The sequence below is a fragment of the Saccopteryx bilineata genome, chromosome 5 (assembly GCF_036850765.1).
Source record: "Saccopteryx bilineata isolate mSacBil1 chromosome 5, mSacBil1_pri_phased_curated, whole genome shotgun sequence".
Taxonomy (NCBI): Eukaryota; Metazoa; Chordata; class Mammalia; order Chiroptera; family Emballonuridae; genus Saccopteryx; species Saccopteryx bilineata.
Window position 1 is genome coordinate 45,763,087 of NC_089494.1, and position 19,396 is coordinate 45,782,482.

Sequence of the window (19,396 nt, forward strand, 5' to 3'; positions counted from 1 at the left end):
CCTGGGGGCACTGAGACCCTCACTGTGGGCAGATTAATGAACCTCTCTCCAGGTATCAGAGTCTCTTACAGAAAATGAATGAACTGGGAATGGGTTGTCTTCGGGGTCTTTTTAGCAAAACAGTCTCCAGAATCTGTATATGTCAAATAATTTCGTCTTCTTGCTTTTAAGATATTATGTGATAAACAATGTTTTTCTTTAAAGTAAAAGCCCCGGAGAGCACACATAAGTGTTTGTGTTGCCGTTATTGAAAAATTGATTGTAATATCACTATTATTCTGTATCCTGTATTAGAAATATTATGACATAGCATACAGAGAATATATAGAAACCATAATTCTGTCTATCTTTACCTCCCTAGATTAAAATTTGACTCTTAGCTAAATTTAATATGATTAAAACAAAATAGGAAAAAAATGTTTACGTCCTTAAATACTAGTTCATTTTTATCAATGATAATAAAGAATTAATGAAATATCAATAATTGAATTAATATTTATTAGGCACTCAAATTTTATTTCTTTACTGAAATGTAGTGATATAGAGCACAGAAAGAACAGGCCATGATATTAAGGAACTTGCAGTCTCAGCAGAGAAGTGAATACATTTAAAGCCTGTTTCACGAATATATGTTATTTGAGGGAAAGCATATGTCTATATTCAAGTGATCACCCTATATTTTTCCATAATACCAGGTGTAACACTTCTTTGGAGATAATTAGATATATGTAACTAGCTCCAGTGTCTTAAGATTTTGTCAGATATTTTGGGACATGTTCATTCATTTAAGCAATGTTTACTATGTACTTACTTTGTGACTCACACTGTTCTAGGTGCTGGGAACACAGCCCCATGCAAAAAATGTCCCTACTCACACCAAACATACATTCCAGAGGGTATATATAACTTGTAGCCCAAGTGTTACTATTTCTTAAGGAATGTTGTATCAACTTTATTTTGCTGTTTTCCTAGTTATAAGAGCAATTGTATATTGGAAACAATGTACAGTCATACAGAAAACAAAGATTCTTTTGTAATTCTACCCCTTGGCATAATTACCATGAATAGTTTGGTATATGTACTTAGAGACTTATAAAAATATTTTTTTTAATTAGCCAACTGGATCGTTGTTCTATAAATTTTTTTTCCCACTTAGCAACAAAGTATAACAATACAGTGTGCCATATGTTTTCATAACAATGAATCAGGACCTAACTCTCCCTTTTTTATTGGTTGCATAAATACCATTATACTACAATTTATTTTAACCATTCTTCTATTGATGGTCTTGAGGTTATTTCCAGTTTTTTTTTTCATTATGATTCATGTTTTGTTTAAGAAATCTTTAGCTTAAACATATTAAAAAGATTTAGCTTAAATCTTTAGCTTAAGGTGTTTTCACATTCGCAGTTGGGACCTACAGTGAGGCAGAGAGAGCTTGGGTTTGCAGCTGTCTCACTGGGCCAGGGAGACTGAAATGAGAGTTTAGAGACTCTGGGCCACCAATCCCAGAGAAAGGAGGGATATAGAGCAGTGATCCTGGTGCTTTGTGTGCAATTTCTCTCCAAGGCTTTTCCAATTCCTACATTGTACACGTTCGGGGTAAAAGGCTGAGAAACCCAGCAGAAAGCAGCTCAGTGCTAAGGAGAGAATTTGACAGTTTCACCTGGTGTTTGTTCTTCATTGCTGTTGAGGGGTGGGGAGGCAGGAAGAAGGCCCTGAGTGAGAAGCTAAAACCTAGCAGCCAGGAGAAAGCCACCAGAGGGTTGTAAGGGAAATGAGGGCCTGACTAGGAATCAATTATACAGTGTTGGCCTTGGAAGGAACCTTGTGACTGTCCTGCCAACGAAGAGGCTGCAGCAGAGAGTTGTGACCCACTCACAGTCACACTCCTCCACAGCAGCAGAGCTAAGACTACAACCACTAATCCAGGCTTTCTTAAAGTCCTGCAGGTGCCTCGAAGCCATGTTGTGTGTGAGCAAGGACAGGAGGCAAGGAGAGGTCTGCCCAAAGTTGGTGAGTTGGGAATCTGGAAAAGGAAAGGATGTTGGGGGCCAGGAAATGGGGGCGGGGAAGAAGAGTGCAAAGGTGAGAACAGGACCCCAGAGTTTTCCCTCAGGGAAGGAGATAGAAAAGGAGACCTAGAATCAGAAAACAGGAATGCTAGAGGAGCCTGCTAGAGGTAGGGAGGGAGAGGACAGGAAAAACAGTTACTTTGGGAGCTGTTAAGTTTCCTGGGCTGGAAAGACATGGAGGTAGCAATCAATGGCCAGCGGGCAATTAGAAATAATAAGAGTCTGGAGTTTAAAAGAGGTTAGGGCTTTTCCCTATTCCAGTCCATGCCTTCCTTTAGTCTTTCCTCTGTTCCATCTTTTCTTTAATAAATTCGAGAATCAAACATATAGTTGGGTTGCAGAAATGAATGGATCTTTAAGTGAAAAAGTGCATCAAGAAAAAAAAGTTTTAAGCATGGTATATTTGATTTGCCTGAGATTTTTTTTTTAAACCCAATATAGATCATTTGATTCACCATGAAAATTAGATGTCATGGCTAGATTTCCAGTAAAGAAGTCATCTGGATTTTACTTGAACCTGACGAATGCCTGTAGGATAAACAGTACTTAGAATGCAATCTATTTATTCCATGGCTGGTCATCTCAAAGCCTTCAAAAGCATCTCATGTTGAGTTCAAATTTTCTTCTCTACAATGTTTGCTCATTGGTTTTTTGTTTGTTTGTTTTTTGTACTTTTCTTAAGTGAGGAGGCAGAGAGACAGACTCCCACATGCACCCAACCGGGATCCTGGCAAACTCACTAGGGGACAATGTTCTGCCCTTCTGGGGACATTGCTGGGCTGGAAAGACATGGAGGTAGCAATGGCCAGCAGGCAATTAGAAATAATAAGGGTCTGGAGTTTAAAACTGGAGCCATTTTAGCACCTGAGGTGTGGCCATGGTGCCATCCTCAGTGTCCAGGGCCAACTTGCTCCAATGGAGTTATGGCTGTGGGAGAGGAAAAGAGAGATAGAGAGAAGAGAGGGGGAAAGGTGGAGAAGCAGATGGTCACTTCTCCTGTGTGCCCTGACCAGGAATCAAACTCAGGACATCCACATTGACACTCTACCACTGAGCCAACTGGCTAGGGCCTGCTCATTGGTTTTATAATATGAGTATTTAAACTTTTATCTATTTTTCACAATAAAGTGGTACAGTTCAAGGAACATAGTAGGCCTCACTAATTACTTAAAATTGACCACCTTATCATCAACATATAGTTATTTCCGAAGAAGAGCAATAGAATATTAAAACAACCTGATCTACTTTTCTCACTACTAGACTTGAAAAGATGGGCATTGGCAAGAATTTGGGAACTGAGCATTCTCAGCCTCTGCTGATGAGGTATCAGATTGGTGCACCTGTTCTTGGGAACCCTTTGTCAGTAGACACCCAAGTGTTTCAAATAACCTATTTTTGATCTAGAAATTCTACCTTTAAGAATTCATCTTAATGAAATACTTAGAGAAGTGTTAACTATGCACATTCATCCACTATATTCATTGGCTTGTTTTTATTATAAATGTTTTAATTGAAGTAATAACATACCAATAGTAAGTATACAAAACTTAAGTGTACCTAGCTCAATGCATTTTTGCAAAGCAAACGCACTTGTATGTCTGCCATCAAGGTATAGAACATTACTGGCACCCCAAAAAGCTCTCTGCTGCCCTTTTCCAGTCATCGCCTCTAGTAGTAGTGAGGTAACTACTACTCTCACTTCAAAGAGTAGGCTCTTGTGGGAGCAGACTCTGACACTACCTTCTTGCAGCTGAAACCCACACACATGGGAGGGAAGAGGAGAAGAGGTAAGGGGAGAGAAACAGAGAAACATGATTGGCCAGAGGTAGAAGTTGGGCTGAACTGAAATCTCAACCAAGTCTTCACCTAACTCTAGTGAGCTCTGAAACTGGATGGGCCTTCAGAGTTATCCCAAATTGGGGTGAGGGCTTTACTACTCAGCCCCAGGATTAGGGATATAATCTTGGGTCAAACAGCTCTCTTTAGCTGAGGCACTGCCTCAGAAGAACATTGCTGAATGGGGGGACTTCAATGGCACATTCTATTATTCTGCTTGGTTCTGAACATCACGTAAATAGTACCATACAGTATATACTTTTGGTGTGTTGCTTCCTTTATTCAACATTATGTATGGGAGATTAATCCATATTGTTTCAGTATAGCACAACATATTTGCTCATTCTTCTATAGTTGAACATTTGCTTAGTTTTTAGTTTTAGTCTGTTATGAATAGTGTTGCTGTGGATATCCTGTACATGTCTTTTGATGTATTTGCCTATGTGTTTCTATTGGGTATATACTTAAAAGGGTCATACAATAAGCATATATTCAACTTTATTAAATATTGCCAAATATTTTCTAAAGTAATTGTATAAATTTACACTTTTAACTATTTTACTTTTTCACAAAAACCTGATATTGAATATTAACTATTCTGATGGGTGTAGTTACTGGTATCCTGAAGTGGTTTTAATGCATCTTCCTGATGAGTAGTGATGTTGAGTACCTTTTCATTTAAATACTCTCTTTTTGTAAAGAGTCATGTGGCCATTTTTATATTGGGCTTTCTCTCTTTTCCTTGTTGATTTATAGAAGTCCTTTATACCTTCTGGATTCAGTCCTTTGCCGGGTATATATTACAAATATTTCCTCTCATTCTGTGGCTCAAATTTTCATTCTTTTATACTCAAAAGAAAAGCAACTCTAGTGAAATTGTCTAAAATATTAACAGTAGTAGTGTCTGGATATTGAATTTTTCTCCTTTTTACCTTTCCATGTTTTCCAGTTAAGAAGCATGTAATGAAAAGAAAATGTAAAACACAACAAAAGGAATAAGTTATTTAAATGTAAAACACAACAAAAGGAAATGTAAAACACAACAAAAGGAATAAGTTATTTAAATGTAAAACACAACAAAAGGAATAAGTTATTTAAGGAAAGTGTATTTAAAACATGATGTAGATTAAAAGTGACCCATTGGAAGAAGTTAGCCAAGACAAGAACGCTGCCAGTTTGCCTTTAATGTTACCTACAGGCCTGTGCAGATCTGCTGGAGACACCTGGTGGAGAGTGTTGAGAGAGCATTTGCAATCATGTTTCCCGGCATGTCATCCATTTGGCTCAAATAATTCTTGTAGAAATTCAAAGAAAAAATAGTTTACAGGAAACATTTGAATATGCTGAACTGTCGTGAGATGTTCCAGTCTAAAGGGCCAGCTTACTTACCAGGTTAGAAATGTGGGTGAAACACACTCTGGGGTTCTCTTATCCTCTTGGTTTTCCAATAACTAAAAAAATCTTTCAGCTTTTAGTTGGGGTAGTCCTAGCTCACCAGTGGGCTGGATTTGGACCTGACCAGAAAATATGACAAAAATTCAGATAGGACAAAAAACAGTGATATTAGAAGTGGAAATGGGACTGATTCAGGGTTGGCTACTGTTGGGCAAATGAGTTTGTAAAATCTGTATTTTCTAAGTTTGCTCACTTTTATTGTTAAAAATGGCTGCCCAGATATGCGATCTGTGAAACTGCTCATTACCTTCCTGCTTGGGAAGGGCCGTTGTTATGCTAATGTGGCTAGAGGAGGAGTTTTGGTGCCAAACAGTTTTAAGAAGAAGGAGAAAGGAGAAGAAGGAAGCCACGAGGGCAGGGTGCTGAAGGAGAAGCCAGTTTGTGCAGAGATGAGAAGGGAGGGAGAAGGCGTGCAGATGGGGAACCAGAGGTGACTGAGACTGGTGGGGCCTTTGATTCTAGGAAAAACCGGAAAAGGAGACTGGTTGTAGAACCGGAGAACGTGTGAGTGGGTTTTGGAACCCTCTGTGTGTTTACTCGCCAGCCGGTTGCGGGGCTAGAATAAAGGAATGGCCCACCAGTTTTTGACTCCACTGTTTCTTTACCTTCTGCCCGAATCTAATGGGAGCCTGTATGTGCTGGCCATAATGGCCACAACTGCTGGCCTTACAGCTACATAGCTGGAAGTCAGCTGGGCAAAATGAAAATGGGGGGCCCCTGACCAGAGACCAGGAGGAAAGGTGCCACTAAAGATTCTAAGGTAAAAAGCGTTTCCTTTTCTTTCACCACTTCTCTCTCTCTCTCAACCTGTGATGGCATTATTTGCTACTTAGTGTCATTCATTCATCTTTATATTGCACAATGCCACTCTCAAGGGTAAGATATACATATTAGAGCATTTAGCTCATACGTGGAATCACCAAAATGACACAATCCATTTTTTGTAGCTCATATGTGGATATATATTTCATTCTTACCAGAACAGTGGGGGCAGTGCAGCAAACTAACTGAACTGTTTTTATTTTGTTTCTTGATACACATGCATTCTGCCAACCTTCCCTAGCGTCAGCTTCCAGCAGTGTAGCACTGGAAAGAGGAGGAATTATGTGCCCTATCGTTCCTTCCATGCCATCGTTTTCAGCCTATGTGATCTGCTTAACCCAGGAAAGTAGCACACCAAGAAAGGGTGTGATAGGTTTCCCTGGGCATCGATGTTTCGTAGATGCCATTGCCTTCTTGTTGCATGTGACCAAGTTCTGGTTCTTGGGGACTGAGAACACCCACTCAGTCATACATGTAGCACAATCACCTTGTCTTGGCTTTGAGTGTCACTGAACTCCCGGGCATTGGGGGTCTGCAGCATCTGTGCTCACCAAGCACCGTGAAACCTATGTGAATGGATGGGGCTGCAGGGAAACAGGACGGACACTCAGTGAACATCACGCCTCCACTCACTCGCATGCTTTAATGTCCTTTCAACTTACAAGTTCAAAGATGAAAATTTTAAGAAATTCAAGATGAAAAATAGCAGAACCAAGCCTGGTGCCCTTCTGAGTAAGGAGACTTCAGCAACTGCAAAAGTATCAAATCCATGAAGCCAACCCAGATATGGTTCTTTTTTTCTTTTCATTCTTCTTTTTTTTTTTTTTAATGGGTAAAGGGAGGAAACTCTTAATCCTGCATACTCCTGGCATACTCCCAGCCCTCTCTCTCTCTCATTCTCTGAAGAAAAAAAAAAAAAAAAAAAAAAAAAAAAGGAAAGGCTAGAAGTAAAGTTGTTGATAATGCACATTAATTCTTATCCAGTGTCTGAGCCCAGTTCACTAATCATTAAATCAGCATTTTCTTAACACTTTTCCTGTGCCCAGGCACTTTTCTAATAATGGAGCTCACGATATATGAAAATCCCTTCTCTGGTGGAGCAAACACTCCAGAATGGGGAGACAGACATGACAAAGTATATCTGGTATCAGCAGGCCATAGGTGACATGGAGATAAAAGCAGAGAAAGAGAAAGGAAGGCTGGGATGGCTCAGGGAATGTGTGTTGCCACAGAGTGATAAGCAAAGCTCATACTGACATAGTGGTATTGGAGCAGTTTTGATGGAGATGAAGGAGGGAACTATGCCAATGTCTAGAGAAGAGCTTTCTGGTTAGAGAACACAGCTTGTGCAAAGGTCCTGAGGAGGAGGAGGAAGCATGCCGGGCAAGTTCAGGGCACAGCGAGAAAGGCAGTGTGGCTGGAGCAAAGCGGGCAGGGAGACTCAGAGCAGGTAAGTCGACAAACTAACTGTTTAGATCATATTGAAGGGCATTTGGGGGCTTGTTTCTTTTTCACTGCATTTTATTGATAATTTACATATTCTAAAATGTTTGTATAGACATCAAAAGCTTTTTATTGAAACATATTCTGTTTCTCCATTCTGATGTATATCAGGGAACAAGACTAGTTTCTGGGTTTTCATTTTAATGTGTTTTGTGAGGAATGAACACACTGACTTAAATACCTGTGAAATTAAACATTATATGGTGAGAATATACAAACGTGGGCAAAGTAGATTTACATTTGTGATCCAAAAAAATAACACAATAATTAAATAATAATACAAGAATAAACTTTCACTCACAATTATAAACCTACTTTTGCCCACCCCTGTACCGCTTAAGAGCCCATAATCAACCACAAAGCATAATTTAGGCTTTAAAACCTATAACCTTATCACTAAACAACATTTTGAATCTTACTATTAGAAAGAGTTTGACTTGCTTTCATTCGTTTAACTGTGGGGGGAAAAAAGATGCAGAAACGTACTTTGGCCCACAGAGGGCGCAAGATGGAAAGTCGGAGCTGAGATTTGATGCCTCTGGATGGCAGCACTACCTTCCTACCAAGGCTGGTAAAGAGAATAGGAAGTGATCTAGAAGGGGTGCTGGTAGACACAAGGGCTATATATTTAACTCTACCTCTGGCTTTTTGTTTCTTAGGGTGTTTTTTTTTTTCAAGATCCATGTACAATTTCTACTTAGGAAAATACCCTTTGTCATTTAGGGTGGTGGGTGTTGTCCAGAGCTCATCGGAGAGCTGACACGGGTCATCAGGTGTGTGGCTGTTGTCCCACTTTCTCCAGGACTGCACTCTGTTGCCGGATATGTGTGTGGACGAAGGAAGGGAGAAGAGGCTCAGGTCCGGAGACGTGGGTTCCTCAGGGGAATGAAGAACTCTACCAGCAGCCTTAGTCCTGTGTCTACCTCCAGTTTTTGAAGTGTAGTGCATGTGCAAAAATTGCAGAAACCTCTACTCTATGCCCTTCTACCTTACCTACCAAAATCAAGTGTGCATGGAGAGGATTAGTGAAAGAATTAGAGAGAGGGAGGGTATGAGTCTAGGTAAGAGTGTTAGAGTATGTGAGTGTGAAAGAGGGTGAGAGAGTGAGTATATGTTTGTGGGCAGTGGTGGGACTGAGCCAGTTCGCACCAGTTCTGCAGAACCGATACCTAATCTTTTGTTCAGTTTGACGAATCAGTTGTTAAAATGGCACTTGGAACCAGGCTTCTCTCCAAGGTGGGCGCCTGGGCAGCTGCCCAATGTGGAAATCACAAATTTACATTTTTTAATGTTCATCTGCGTTAGCAGCGTATTCTAAGCACCCATAGTAATGTTTATTTCGTCCATAGGTGAAAAAAATGGCAAGTGAGGATGCCAATCAAGAAATATCTTAAAGAACAGTTTTATTGTTTTTTTGTCAGGTATTATTTAATGTTTTTTTATTAATATTTTAAATGAAACTCTTTCTTATAACATAACCTAGTTTTGTGTACCTCTTTTATCATTCTTATTTAAGTATTAAATGCATGAAGTAATAAACTACCTTTTGATATATTTAAAACAGTCATTAGAGCAGAGAACTGGTTGTTAAATTATTTGAATCCCACCACTGTGTGTGGGGGTGAGGTGGGGTGGCAGGAGGCTCCAGGCTTTCATTCTTATAACAAATATAAGAATACTGTTGAAAGTTGCCTGACCAGGCGGTGGCACAGTGGATAGAGCATCGAACTGGGATGCAGAGGACCCAGGTTCGAGACCCCGAGGTCGCCAGCTTGAGTGCAGGCTCATCTGGTTTGAGCAAAAAGCCCACCAGCTTGAACCCAAGGTCGCTGGCTCCAGCAAGGGGTTACTCGGTCTGCTGAAGGCCCGCGGTCAAGGAATATATGAGAAAGCAATCAATGAACAACTAAGGTGTTGCAACGCGCAATGAAAAACTAATGATTGATGCTTCTCATCTCTCTCCGTTCCTGTCTGTCTGTCCCTGTCTATCCCTCTCTCTGACTCTCTGTCTCTGTAAAAAAAAAAAACAAAAAAAAAAAACTGTTGAAAATACATGAACTTGGCTAAATTATGTATCAGATTCACAATTCCAAATGTTCTGCCAAAGGCTAAATCTGTAGACTTTCCCTTGAAGACAGGAAACAAAACATAAGCACCCTCTGTCCCTCGTCTGCCTTGCGCTCTCCGTAATATTTCAGGAACACTTATCAGTTGGATGTTTAGAGGAGATTTACTCACTGGGCAGAATTTCCTCCTCTTTCTTCACTACATTATTAAAATGTTTCAAGCAACACCGAGAGCACAATATTCACTCTAGGAATTTCACACTATTGTTGCATGAATGTCATTTATTTATTGAAATTAATATTATGAACACATAATGGAAAAATGCTCCTCAAAAGAGGAAGGTGAGTGTTGACCACCGACAGGACTAAGCTGTCTTTAAACGACAGAGATGAGCGATAGAGTTTCACAGTCTGGTTTACGTGTACACTGAGGAAAAGGCTCATCTAAGTGTGCGCATCTGCAGGGGCAAGGTTCTGCATGAGGAGGCTCAGGAATGTCTCCAGCTGCTTGCTTGATCTGTATGCAATCAGTCCGCCCTTGTTGGCCCAGCGATCCACCCCACTCGCACCCTTGTTCTCCACGTGGTACACCAACTGCGGCAAATCAAGCTCCGTTTGCGGATTTCTACCCAAGCATTCTTTGAAGTCTACCATTCCCCCACCCATGGCCCTGAGAATGGCATGAGCAGCACAAGAGTCCCATTTGAATGTGGTATCTTCTGAAAAGATGTAAACATCAACAAGGCCTTGGACAACACACAGGCTCTTGTAACCAGCCCCAGCTGCCCGGAATATGCGATCTCCACACACACGTGCCAGTGCGGCTTTGATGATCTCCTTTTCACTTGTACTAATGACAGCTGAGAAATGGTGAGCAGATCCAGCCTGGGAACTAGTGTTCTCAGTCAGCTGGCTCCGAGGCTCGCTGCCATTTCCTTTAGAGCTGGGGGGCTGACGTGAATAGATGTTGGTTCCCATGTAAGAAAGGCCCCAGTAGCACTGTCCTTTCCACCTGTGAAAGAGAACTTTCAGTTTATAGAGGTAAGTGATCACATTTGTTTTTTATTATTCATGTTGCTTTCCAACTTTTTTTCTAAGACTTTATTTATTCATTTTAGAGAGGAGAGAGAGAGAGAGAGAAAGACAGAAAGAAGGGGGAGGAGCAGGAAGCCTCAACTCCCATACATGCCTTGACCAGACAAGCCCAGGGTTTTGAACCGGCGACCTCAGCATTCCAGGTCGACGCTTTATCCGCTGCGCCACCACAGGTCAGGCGCTTTCCAACTTTATATAAAAAAATATTTAATGTAATGAGTCTCAATTCCCAAGCCTAGAAATAGCTACCAGGTAGCTAATTCATTTCTGAGAGTTAGTTCTTTGCATGCAGCTGCCTGTGTTGCTGCAGGTTAGGAATGCTGAAGTTTTACAGCCTCGTCCCATCTACCGAGGGCAGTATTAAAATATTGGTGGCATTGCCACGCCTCCAGGAACACGGCAAAATTTCACTGCCACTTTTGGCATTTAAGGTTTAATAAGTAAAATGATGAACATCTGTCTTTTCAATCTGCAAGTCGTTTACAACCCTTACAAGTTTTTCTTCACTTGTTAACGCCTTTTCGTTGTCTTAGTCTCAAGCTCCACTTCAGCATTAACACCAAGAAAGATGGACTCATTATTTCTAGCAACAAAAATAATTGCGCGTATCATTCCTCAATGTTTAATTTACTGTGTATGTTGAGTAACTTACTCTATTTACAAAAGAGGAAGCTGAGGCTTAGAGAATGGAAGTGTAGGAATCAAAGTTATTACTCCAAATCTGGGCCACTAACTACTTTGTCAAGCACTTCTACGCGATGATTGTGTCTGCATCCAGTCCCAGTTCTTTTTAAATTGCTAATGACCTTTTAAAGATAAACACATTTTCAGCTTGGAAGAAGGCAGAGGTAGAGAAAAAATGTCAGAATTCCAGAGGTGTAGTTTATGACTATTAAAGAGCAAGTGATTGCCTAAAGCAATTCAAAGGTTATTTAAAAATATGTTGTCCTGCCTGACCTGCGGAATGCTGAGGTCGCCTGGGCTTGCCTGGTCAGGGCACATATGGGAGTTGATGCTTCTTGCTCCTCCCCCAATTCTTTCTCTCTCTCTCTCTCTCTCTCTCTCTCTCTCTCTCTTTCTAAAATGAATAAATAAAACTCTAAAAAAAGAAATCTTAAAAAAACTATGTAGTCCAATACAAATTGAACAATATGACCTACTTCAATAAAAAAATGGGAACCACAGGAGAAGAGCTGCTTCCTTTCACTTGGACTCTGCTATGCCCTGGGGTCAAGTTCCAAAGCCCAGGCCATGGGATTGGAGGCCACTGGCTGTCCTCTCTGCCCAGAGCAGGAGTCCATGGAAGGGTGAGGAGGAAGGAGGATGACACATTCACAGGGCCAATACCCCATAGTCAGTTCTGATCCTGGCCATAACTACTTATCTTTTTCATTGAATAATCTTTGCATTTTGTTTTGAGTTTCTTCTAAAATTGTGTAAAAGTTCAACTAGCTATATAATAACATCTCTCTTATTCCAAATGTATTAGAAGGCAGTGTCACCACTGTTCTATTAATCTGGTTTTTGAACAGATTCTATATTCCAAATGCAAAACAGTGATTTCTTCAATACACAATTTCTTTTTAAAGTTTCTACCAGTATGTACCTAGCCCCAAATAAAATTATTCCAATAAAAGTAGGCCAAATAAAAGAATTTTAATTCAAACATGTAGACTTTTAGTAGGAACACCCAACATACTAAGTCATAGGAGTGTCATATGGAATGCTAATCTTGACAATAAGCAAAGCTAAGGTGGTAAATTCTAAAAACAGTATTATAACAAAAGTGTTCATCTTTTACCTGAGTGTGTTCAGATCTTGTGATACGAAAGGTTGGTTGATGACTCCCATCAGGGGCACCCCTGTCTGTATGTCATAGACACCAATTAAAATGGTGACACATTGAAGTCCACTGGGGAAGATTCCTTGGTTAGATTTAATGTCAGCAGAACCCTTTATATACTGATAAGTTGAATCTGAAAATGAAGCAAATTTGTTTGGATTCGGGTAATGATTATTTAGAAAATAATGATGAATACATCTATAAACTTTGTCGTATATCATTTCTTTCTCCTAATATAATTACTGCTAATGGTCTGAAAGTTTGTGTCCTTTTAAAATTCTAACTCCCAAAAGGGATGGTATTAATAAGTGGGGCCTTTGGTGAAACCCTCATGAATAGGACTAGTGCCTATAAAAGAGGCTCCGGAGAGATACCTAGTCCCTTCCACTATGTAAGGACACAGTGAGGTACTGGTTATGAACCAGGAAGACAGCCCTTCCCTAACTATGTTGGCACCTTGATCTTGGATTTAGAGCCTCTAGAACTGTAAGAAATACATTTCTGTTGTTTTTAAACTACCCAGTCCATGGTATTTTGTCATAGCAACCCGAACAGACTAGGATAGTAACCAGTTGGGTTTTACATTTGGGTGTCACTTGTATTTGACCTCTTGTAATTCACTTTTAAGCTACTTGTGTTTGATTTTCCTGATTATATGGGAACTTGAAGGGAGAGGACATGTCTATGGTCCCTGTGGCTTCTAGCATAGCACCTTGCGTATAATAAGCACTCAACCAGTCATCACATCAAAAGCATTTAAAGCTAATAACTCAAGACAAGCGATGAGATTTTTTTAGAGCTCTTGCTATACTAATCAGAGGACAAGTCCAATGTGGATGGGAAAGCCCCCGTGTAGTGAATCTGTACGGGGTGAAGTTACTTTTTATTTGGTCACTGAAATTAGGGAAAAAGATACAATTCTGGAGGCACAAAAGGAAAAATTATTACTGGGGCTCTTGGGAAAAAGAAGCTGAAGCACTAAATTTCTTTCAGGAGATGCACATGTCAGCAGGTGACTGCCAACAGAGAGTGAGTGCTACCCAGCACAGGGCATGCTGGGTAAAGAACTGAGGGAGCTCACTAACGGAGTCAGTTCAGGACAGAACCAGAAATGGAGCTCCCTGTCCTCAGAAATCTTAAATGATGTGGATAAAAAGTCCTGGGAGAGAGTCTTAGGTTGCATTTAGAATCTATTGACTGAATGTTCTGTAACTCCTAAATGATTGAAGGCATTTCTATCAAGTCGTGTTAATGTGCTTGTAGGACGGGGAGGGTCAGGGGTTTGCTGAACAGCATAACGAACGGTGCCAGTTGTATTGGGTGGGGTATGCCAGGCAGGTGGGAAAGAAAAAAAAGGAACTACTGAAAATTAATGCCTAGGCATTTGTATTTATAGCATCTTTGAGATGAGGCCCAAACTTTTAAAACAATGGGCTACAGATTTGGTTCTATCACTATCATGATCCAAAATAATAATAATAATTAATATAATAATAATGGGTCAAGTTTATAGGGCTTTACTGACTGACTGCTCATGAGTCATATTTAGCTCTTGACATGTACAGTGGTTTTGATTGTTTATTTAATTGAATTAGCAGACAGTGGTTAAAAATGAAAAGATCTCATTTAAAAAACCTGAATTTTAGTTTCTCCTTGAAAATCTGAAGCTCTGGCGTGCATTTCCACGTGGCAAATATCTGCTGAGGCAGAGCGCTCCGTGACTGGCGTGTGTGCTCAAGTGGGCAGAGCGCTCCGTGACTGGCGTGTGTGCTCAAGCGGGCAGAGCGCTCCGTGACTGGCGTGTGTGCTCAAGCGGGCAGAGCGCTCCGTGACTGGCGTGTGTGCTCAAGCGGGCAGAGCGCTCCGTGACTGGCGTGTGTGCTCAAGCGGGCAGAGCGCTCCGTGACTGGCGTGTGTGCTCAAGCGGGCAGAGCGCTCCGTGACTGGCGTGTGTGCTCAAGCGGGCAGAGCGCTCCGTGACTGGCGTGTGTGCTCAAGCGGGCAGAGCGCTCCGTGACTGGCGTGTGTGCTCAAGTGGGCAGAGCTGCTCTCTCTTCACTCTTCTCTCGTGTTTAGCAGTCTGGCCCCGGAAGTCTTTCAAAGATGAGTTAATTCAGCTTTGTGTGTGTGTGTATGTATGTGAGAACACACAGAGATACTATAAACACTTGTACATATCTCTTATGTCATAGATATACACCTATTTATAAACAACATATAACTTACGCAACTTTTCATATATCATTTAAAACTTTAAGAATTTTAAACTTGAGGAGAGGTGGTGGGGGGAAGGGTGTAAAGAGGGAGAAATATAAGGTGACGGAAAATGATTTGACTTTGGGTGATGGGTATACAACGTAATCAACAGTTCAAATGCTATAGAAATGTTCACCTGAAACCTATGTACTCTTATTGATCAATGTCACCCTGTTAAAGTTAATTTTCTCAATAAAATTAAAAAAAATTTTTTTTAACTTCCAGGAGAGTTAAACTATACTCGATTTTTATTTTTCTAAGCCAAAAGGATACTAATAAAAACAAAAGAATAAAAGCAAACACATTAGCCTCTACTTACCTATGGGATCCACCCAAATTCCCAGAATGTCCTGTGGAATGGTGATCTCTACTGAATCCAGAGTTGGGTCAGTAAAGGCAACATCCTGATGAACAACCTTGGCTAATGCTTCAGATGCCAACTTGTTACCATTAAGGACTTGGCTAAGGAGCTCTACTGTTTCTTCCTCTGTTGGGCACAGTCTCAAGGTAATCTTCTCTCCTAGAGTGAAGGCAAACTAAAAGTCATTACATCTCAAGAGTTTCAGGGGAGAAAGAACAACAGGGGGGTGGGAAGGAGAAAGCTGTGCACTTAGAATAGGTAAGGCCAATACGTTCATATCAGTGGTTCCTAACCTGGCTGACTGCAGAATCATGTTGAGGTCTGAGGGCATCATAACATCACAGATGCCCCGTGGCCACTCATGCACTTAATATGAATGGTGAGGGATGAGTTCCAGGAATTAAATGTTTTCCCCAGAAAAATGCCCACATGGGCACATGCACATACATATAATTTTGTATCCAGTTGAAGGGGCCTCATGGACAAGTTAAGAACCCCTGGATCCTGAGTCCTTAATACCAAATCTTTTGTTTATGTTTTTTTGCCTTTTACTATATATACATAGGTTACTGTGGGGAAAACAGCTGTGTTAGGCTTGCTCCCTGGTTTCCCGCTGCAAGTGCTTTATACAATTAGTGCGTGAGCACGTGGCATAAAGCCGCGTGTATGTCCCTATGAAAAGCCATGGGTGCTTTCTTCCCAGCTCGCTCTCTGCCGCTGCAGGTGTGGTTCCCTGATTCCCTCAGCCGCCAGCATGAGGGGTGGTTTTCCTGATCCCTTGCCCTCCACTGCAAAAAGAGGTTTTCCTTTGTTTATCCACTTGCCTGTCGCTGCGAACCTCCAATAAATGGGAACAGCCTAACGCTTTTCAGGTCCGCAGTTCCTCTACTGTCTGCCAGAATTCAATGTGAACCTGCCTGGCCTCGACCACCGGGCTTACAGTTACCCTGTTGTGTCTGAATATGTTTTTGAAAGTAATGGTGGTTTTGTCAACGCTCTGTAGTGCCTCTACCTTTTCTATGATGCTACTTTCAATGAAAAATTGTTCATGCTCAGTCAAGTACTAAGATGAAGTATACTAATCTTTAAATGTAGTAAAACTATATGACTATACATCCTGTGAAACACCGCAAATCAGGATGTAAACAAAGCTGCTCCCCACAGTGACACCACAATTTACCAAGACCAAGCGCTTTACCGTCACTTTAAACAAGCTTCTTAGACCTTTGGCCAATGTGGCTTCCAGCTCCCAACAAAAAAAGAGGTTGGCAAAAATAGGCAAATACATAGGAACAAAAAAGTGAAAGTAATGGAGAACATAAATACTGAGTTTGGAAAATTTAAATATTAAGAAAACATGGCACTTAAGGGCTTTTTAGGTATATAAACAAATACTCCCAGCTGCGCGAGCCTTTCCAATGACCAGCAGTATCTGCACCACCTGGGAGCTTGTTAGAAATTCAGAACTTCACACAAACTGGTAGCTATGAAATAGTCATGGGGAGGTCACTGGCAGGGGTAGTCAAACTTTTTATAAAAACCCGCCCACTTTTGCAGTGCTGGTCAACCTAGTCCCTACCGCCCACTAGTAAAGCGGTCCAGCTTTCATGGTGGGCCAATCGCAGCGCCATTTGGTTGCTCTGCTACTGCCCACCATGAAAGCTGGACCTCTTTACTAGTGGGCGGTAGGGACTAGGTTGACCAGCACTGCAAAAGTGGGCGGTTTTTATAAAAAGTTTGGCTACCCCTGGTAGGGAATACCCTCAGTAATATTGCGATAACCATGTATTATGGTGCCAGGTGGGTACTGATATCAGGGGGACCACTTTGTAAAGTATACGATTATCTAACTACTATCCTGTACATGTGAAACTAATACAAAATAATACTGAATGCAAACGGTAATTAAAAAAAAACCCAAAATGTAAAGTTCTTTTAAAAATAAATTCAGAACCTGAGGCCCCGCCCCAGACCTACACAATCGCCAGGTGATTCATACGATCACCAGGTCTGGAAGCACAGTATCAACCTATTACAGTGATGGCTCTGAAGCAGCAAGAAACATTCACTTAAATGTCGTTAAATGCAAATTAAACTAGACTATTAAACTTGAAGAATAATACTAATCGCTGCCACTTACTAAGTATCTACTCTGGGCTCAGTCAAGTCTTGGGATCATTCAAAGGAGCAAGTCATATCACACCACTCCTTTGCTTAAAATTCTCCAGTGAATTCGCATCACACCCAGAGAGGAAAACCCAAACCTTTCCTTACAACCTTGCACGGTCTGTTCCTGCCTCATCCCCCAGTCCCTCCCCTCCTCCACGTTTCAGCCCCTCCCACCATCTCCTTCCCTTCTCAGGAGAAGGTATGTGGAATGCCTTTCTGCCCCTATGATTCTAGATAAGGGAAATATTTAACTATTTATGAAGTAGTCACATATATTATTTTAAGTGTAGGATTTGTTATGAATTAGTCACAGGTATTTGTTTTAACCTTAAGAAGCTTAAATGAGATTTCTCTTCCTTCTGTGTGTCACAGAACTGACTGCATCATAACACATACCCCATAAAAGAGACTAAAAAATTTTTCCAGAGTTAATCCAGAAATTAGTCTTTTCCTTTGTAAATGGGCCTCTAGGTGTTTAACTTTTTGTCACAAGATCAGTGTTTAAAGTTCACTATTTTTAATCTTCCACCATTAAGCAAACAAAAAAGCTCAAACTAAAAATAATTTCTTTCTCTGAAAAGAATCGGATGGGGATTTTGATGTTTTTCTTGAACATGGCTGTCCATCAAAGGAGAATCTGGCACACAGGAAACTAATTAAATAAGGCTTAAAGCTTAGTATTAAAAGGAACATTTTTAGTTAGCCCAGCTCCCTTTGCAGAGATTCTGAGACCAGAGAGAAGTGAGGTGATTTGCTCAAGATCACACAGTATTTAGGGCCAGGTGCTCTCTACACCCTCAACCAAGGTCCATGGACTCCCTAGCAGGTCCACAGATAGGTGTACACCTTGGGCCTGAAATTGTTTGCATAGTTGTGTAGACGTACATCTTTCCGGGGCATCCGTAACTTCCACTAAATTCCCAAAGGACCATGCAGCTCCCAAAGGTTAAGTCATATATTATTTAAATGCTATAGATTTATGTCTAAAATATTACATGTGGATTTTTTAAATAACTCTAATACCATATTTCCCTAAGTCAAATGGCCTGATAGTCAGTGAAGCTTGGCATTCAAATATATTGTCATTTACATGAAAAGCTAGCAAGGATCCGTTTTTTTTATAATGTAAGTTGAAAATTAGAATAGTATATGACAATTGAATTGCAAAAATACCTTAAGATTCTTAAACTTACCCAAATCATTAGTAAACTCATTGGATTCTTCTCCAAAAATCTTTTTTCCCAAACCTGGAAACTGAATGATTCAGAGTATGACAACAAACCAAACCAATAACAATTAAAAAATAAAATCCATATACATGTTTAATTCTGAACAGATTTCCATTTTATATTTCTAATTAAATAGCATAATTAGATCTGAAATTTAGAAATGAACAATTCCAGAAATTAATGTAAACATAAAAGTGAAGTTAGGTTGGTTCAGTATTTAATTTTCTAATATTTTCCTGCACCTTTGCCCTTATAAAATTTCCAAATCATAATAGAAGTCTGCTTTCCTTATGTCCTGCTGAGTTTGCAGAAATATTTCTAGAAACTTCATCTATCTACTTAAGGACAATAGTATTAGAATATTTTCAAAGAAAATATTTTAACCGTTTCTCTTAAATAGCACCCTAGAAGCTTATATAAATTAATATTATTGATCAAAATTATTACTTGGGACTGTATAGTAGGGATTAGAAGATAACATATTTTGTTTTCATTTTCAGGTGTGTTTTCTGCACCTATTGGAGGTATCATTCACTTTCAGGGTATGAATGTGAGACAGCAAAAAAAAAAAAAAAAGGAAATATTTTATTGACCAATAATTTATGCATCAATATAGAATGAAAAGAAAATGGAGTTAAGCAAGAATCTTTTCTCATCTTTGTCTGACCAGGAAGCTTTCAGATACA

At 40.3% G+C, this 19,396-nt stretch overlaps 2 protein-coding genes across 2 annotated transcripts in view; one reads left to right on the forward strand and one right to left on the reverse strand.

Moving 5' to 3' along the window:
* NEMP2 (nuclear envelope integral membrane protein 2) overlaps positions 1-19,396 on the forward strand; it is a 214,472-nt gene that overhangs the window by 145,415 nt on the left and 49,661 nt on the right. The gene's annotated exons all lie outside the window — the stretch shown is intronic.
* Positions 10,020-19,396, reverse strand: part of INPP1 (inositol polyphosphate-1-phosphatase) — a 46,915-nt gene continuing 37,538 nt past the window's right edge. The window contains exons 3-6 of the mRNA XM_066233146.1: positions 18,675-18,735; positions 15,271-15,471; positions 12,654-12,828; positions 10,020-10,769 (exon numbers count right to left, since the gene is read on the reverse strand). Coding sequence (XP_066089243.1) covers positions 10,202-10,769; positions 12,654-12,828; positions 15,271-15,471; positions 18,675-18,735 — 1,005 coding nt within the window. The 3' untranslated portion in view covers positions 10,020-10,201. The remainder of the gene's footprint in view (positions 10,770-12,653; positions 12,829-15,270; positions 15,472-18,674; positions 18,736-19,396) is intronic.